General features: G+C 33.3%; 1 protein-coding gene across 1 annotated transcript; it reads left to right on the forward strand.

Annotated features, from left to right (window-relative positions):
* Positions 1 to 962: 962 nt before the first annotated feature.
* Positions 963 to 4,560, forward strand: LOC111716901 (uncharacterized). The gene is made up of 6 exons (XM_023492412.1): positions 963 to 1,104; positions 1,421 to 1,497; positions 1,940 to 2,037; positions 3,051 to 3,110; positions 3,839 to 3,944; positions 4,426 to 4,560. The coding sequence occupies exons 1-6, from the start codon at positions 1,002 to 1,004 to the stop codon at positions 4,543 to 4,545; spliced, it is 564 nt and encodes a 187-aa protein (XP_023348180.1). The 5' UTR covers positions 963 to 1,001; the 3' UTR covers positions 4,546 to 4,560.
* The last annotated feature ends 260 nt before the right edge of the window (positions 4,561 to 4,820 follow it).

Consider the following 4,820-nt stretch of genomic DNA (forward strand, 5'->3'; position numbering starts at 1 on the left):
GTTTCTGCTAGCTACCTGAGTCCTGACTTTCTCTTACTCCCCCTTTCCATACACCCTCACTCCAGTTCTCCTAGTTCTACCATCTACATTTACTTCCTGAATTTTCTTGTCCGGAAGGAAACTTTTTTTTCGATTTTTTTCTCACAAACTTATTGTTGCCACTAAATCACTTAATTTACCATATTTTTAGTCAATTTAGTCAATTCAACTTCTTGTAAAAATTGAATAATTATCGAACTTATTATGAAAATTAAATTTTTCGTCGTTAGTGTTTTTTTTTAAAAAGAATAGCTGTTTTATTTCCATTAATAAATTGCGAAGCTTTAATAACACTTACTTACTTGTTTACTTGTAGAGTAATCTGCAGAGGGCCTCTTGGTCCATAGCGCAGATGTCAGTTTAGTCCTCACTGATTAAACACAAGAGAGTAGCTAAGTGTTATCCAGCTTATTATAAACCATCCGTATAGCTTTCATATTTACAGCACTACGAGTCCAGTGCTTAGGATCCATTTAGGATCCATTTAATTTTGATGCGGATCCGCACTGGAAAAAAATGGATCCAAATCCGGATCCAGGTCATTTCTATAAGATTTACTGAATCTTTTTAACAAAAAATAATTTTAAAATTTTTTAAAATTTTTTTTCGCATATTTTTATCCTAAAACTTAATGAACCATTCAGAAATGGGGAAATTTTTATAATCTCTTTTTTTTCAAAAGTTCCGATTTTGGGTTTAGGAGTTAAAAAATTTTTTTTGGTAGTTTTTGGTTGATATTTTACCCCTTGGATCCTGATCCGTGGATTCGGATCCAGGAAGCCAAAATCTCGCGGATCCGAATCCTACGCACTGTCTACGACGTAAAATGAATGATTAGAAACTTATAAAATTTCCCACAATAAATTACATAAATTGCGTAGCAGCTTAACTTCAAGGCGGAAATCAATTAATAATTAATTTTTAGCTTATTGTGTTGATTTGATATTTGCAGTACTCTACGCATGAAACTCCGTCCATTCTTCATTGAGCAGCTGCCGTCTAGTTTACGAAGTACACTACTGGAAGAAACAGCTGGATTCCTTGTACAGAAATCCCTGGTGGCAGGTTGGTCAACTAATACGGGGGCAATTATTTTTATTTTTTTCCCATTAAAAATGAAATTGAGAACCTCTTCTCCTCCATCATGTAAGTAATGTTTTGCTGTTTTTTGAACGAAACATTCGAATGAATACCAGTTTGAATTATATTTTCTTCTACTAACTAAAAAATTTGAATACATCTCTACAGGTAAGAAATTAAATGATTTTACCCCAAAATTAACCTACGAAGTTCCCATTTCGGGTTTCCCAAATCATCAAAATAGTAAAATTGAAGATTTGAAACAGAAAACAATAAGTTTCAAAAATATTTGATTATCTAGGGGTAGATTGTGATTATGGTAAATCTATCCTCCATCTTCTTTCCCTTCTCCTGTCCCCTGACGTTAAGAAACTAAAGGTAAGAATACGGGGGTGTATCTTTTCCTAAAAAATAATTTCCCCGAACCCTTTTAGAAAATATGTGAATGCACGGAGCGGCATAAAAAGTTTTTAGGATTTATTTTGCTGAATTAGGGAAATAAATGATTTTTTGGGTAAAAAGTAAAAAAAGAATGAACCCTGATTTTTAATTTTCCATTTTTTATTTTTTTTCGAATTCATTAAAAAATCATTCCCCCCCCCCTCCCCACCTGGGGAAAAATATACACACCTGCAAGATTATCTACTTAGATAATGCTTAGCTCGAAATTAAAATATGTTTTTGCTTCTTGTTGTTTTTCTCTTCATCTTCTTCATGATCTGAACTGTAGTTTATTTGTTAATTTACTGGTTAAAATATCTAAATTTTATTTATTTTCTTCGCAATTTTGATTCAATTTTTAATTTGTGTCTTTTCTAAGGTAACACTTTGTTGCTACTATGGGTGTCGGGATCTTGAAAGTGTGCTCTGCTGCATAAAGAAGAACGGGGTATCCCTGGAACACCTGGAACTGGCCAGGTAGTTATCAATCAACTGGAATGGATCAATCAGTCGAGTTCTACAATTTATCAGTCAATTAGGAATCAATGAGTCAAATAAATCAATACATTTTCAAAATTATTAAAGCTGGAGTGACCGGCTATTTGAACTGAATATGCAACGTTGTGGAAAGCTTCTTTCGAATTCATTTAAGACATATTAAACGTTTTAAAGATCTGTAAATCCAGAGTTTGAGCGCAAATTCGATGTTCAAAACTCCTACTTTGAGGGTGGATACGTTTTCAGAATTAGTTTTTTTTAAATTATTAAATAACGTCGACATAAAATGTAAAAAAGTTCTACAATAAACTTCGGATAGTATAATGCATAAACAAATAAACTACAGACGTCATGTATAGGAACATGTTGAGAAAATAAAAATTAATCTTTTCATCGAAAATAAGTAATCTTGTTCATGTTCAATTATTAGTTTCTATTATCTCATTATTCTGGTTTCTCATTATCCAAAAAGATTTTCGCCGATTTTCTAGAATTATTATTGAAAAGACGACATTTGAAGAATTTGAAGAAATCTGCAAATAAATTCAAAGAAAATTAGAAATTCAATATAATAATGAAAACGAAATAATCGATTTGAGCATTGATTTATTGACAAATTTCTTTTGAGAAATATGTTCCTAACCATCTAATTAGATTACTGTATAATTTTTACTTTATTTTTCGTTGTTGTTATTTAATAATTAAAAAAAAAACTAATTCTGAAAACGTATCCACCCCCAAAGTAGGAGCTTTGAACGTCGAATTTGCGCTTAAACTCAGAATTTACAATCTTTTAAAAGTGAAATATCTCTCAAATGAATCCGAAAGAAGCTTTCCACAACACTGCATACTCAGTTCAACTACCTTACATAGCCGGTCACTCCCTTTAAGAAGTTCAACCATATTAATGAATCCATTAAGCCATCATTTTTTCAGTTAATGAATGAATGAATTATTAAATCAATGAATCAATTTGTCAACTGAATGTTTAGATCGTCTTTGCTACGAATGGATCCCCTACAGTTCAAGAATGTTCTGACGTCTGCGACAAGGTAAATTTTAAAATATATATTTTGTCGTATTTTATATTGTTTCACATATTTTTTTTCAAAATTTATATTTTCAAAAAAAAATTTAATTTTTTTCTTTTTTTCCCTGTTAAGATATTGTGGGCGTAATATCGTTGACCCCCAATTCTTCCTCCTTTTCTCACCTTCTCCCTCCTTCTTCTTTCTCTTTCCGTCTTCTCCTTCCCGAGCTTCTTCTTCCTATTTCTCCCTCCTTATTCCTCGTTCTCCCTCCTTTTCCTCCTTCTTACTCCTTATGCTTCCTTTTCCTTCCCTTTCCCTCCCGAGTTCTCATTCTGCTTCCTTCTCCCTTCTCTTTCCTTTCCCCCCTTGTTTTTTCTCCTCCCTCATTATCCTTCCTGGTCCTTCCTTCCTCCCTGCCTTCTCCCTCGTGGAACGTACGATTGACAAAGGTACCCTGAAAGCTTTGACAGAGAAATTATGAATGAAATATCCTTGAATTCTCTTAGAAAATTGATTATTTTTAAATGTATCTCTAGCTACTGAATCAATAAGGAATTGTTATGTGAATTAAACACCTTTAAACCTAGAAAGCGTCAATATCTTCCCGATTATTGATTAGATAACGTTTAAAAGTGTGCCGCTGTGAATCGGGCATTGACCTAGCCTCCTTAAAAAATGAAGGGTAGTTTGATTTTTAACGCAGTCCTCGTATTGAAAAATAAAGTTCTAGTTTTAATTTATTTTTTCAGACTCCATAGTCTGGTTGTCCGAAACATCTGCAGTGATGCAATGCTGAAGCTTATTGGAGCACACTCACCCACTCTGCAGATTCTTATCATTGCAAATAGTAAACAGGTAAAGCAAGAGAGCAGGGGTGGGAGTATATTTTCTTAAAAAATCATTTCCCCCCTCTTTGAAAATTATTTCTTCCCTCAGATGTTGGTTTTGTATTTTAAAAAGTTGTAATCGCTTAATAAGAGAAATTAAATGAATTTTTGGTTAAAAAGTATGAAAAAGCGTTTATTAAAGTTGCTTTTTGTGTCCTATTTTTCATTTTTTTATTGAGGGGCGTAGCTTTTGAAATATATTCCCTTGGATGAGAACCTAGATATAGGATTTTGTTTCCCACCCTTCATCTCATTTTTATCCGCTGAATTTGGGAAACAAAAGATTTTGAGATGAAAATACACGAATACTGCGAAGGATCAAAAAGGGTAGTGAAAGTTGCATGCTGGTGTTTAATTTCCCCAAAGCAAAGGCATCGAAAATATTGCGGGACTGTGCTGTACCGTTCCCTAACGTGCTGTACCGTACTGCAATGTGTTGTACTCACTAGGTGACTGATCTGGGTGTTGAATCCCTGTGCTGCAGAATAACAGTTTGTGACAGAGGAGACGAGGATGCAAATCAGGTAACATACTATATAGTACAGGGTGTCCCGAAAGAAGACGATTAGTGATTTTTGGAACCCGTTTATTCAGTTGAAAGTCTCAATTTTTCTGGATCAATCATTTTGATTCAAACTCTGCGGCCATATTTACGATTAAATATTTATCCTGAAACTGAAACGCATTGTATCAATGAAGATATTCAAAGCTGTAGGAATAATATGAAGTGCAAGCTTTTTTGGTAATTTCCTAGAGAACGATTTTTGGAATAAAAACTAATTAAATTGAAAATTGATGAAAAAGTTGTCATATACAAATCTTTGAGGGTGGATACGTTTTCAGA

This window comes from Eurytemora carolleeae, unplaced genomic scaffold, assembly GCF_000591075.1.
Source record: "Eurytemora carolleeae unplaced genomic scaffold, Eaff_2.0 scaffold2268, whole genome shotgun sequence".
NCBI classification, from domain to species: Eukaryota; Metazoa; Arthropoda; class Copepoda; order Calanoida; family Temoridae; genus Eurytemora; species Eurytemora carolleeae.

What these genes read in the sequence shown, in the direction of transcription:
- LOC111716901 (XM_023492412.1), top strand. Translation starts at nt 1,002, where the DNA reads ATGAAACTCCGTCCATTCTTCATTGAGCAGCTGCCGTCTAGTTTACGA. An exon ending in ACAGAAATCCCTGGTGGCAG is followed by an intron (nt 1,105 to 1,420) that starts GTTGGTCAACTA and finishes TTGATTATCTAG; the next exon opens with GGGTAGATTGTGATTATGGT. An exon ending in CTGACGTTAAGAAACTAAAG is followed by an intron (nt 1,498 to 1,939) that starts GTAAGAATACGG and finishes GTCTTTTCTAAG; the next exon opens with GTAACACTTTGTTGCTACTA.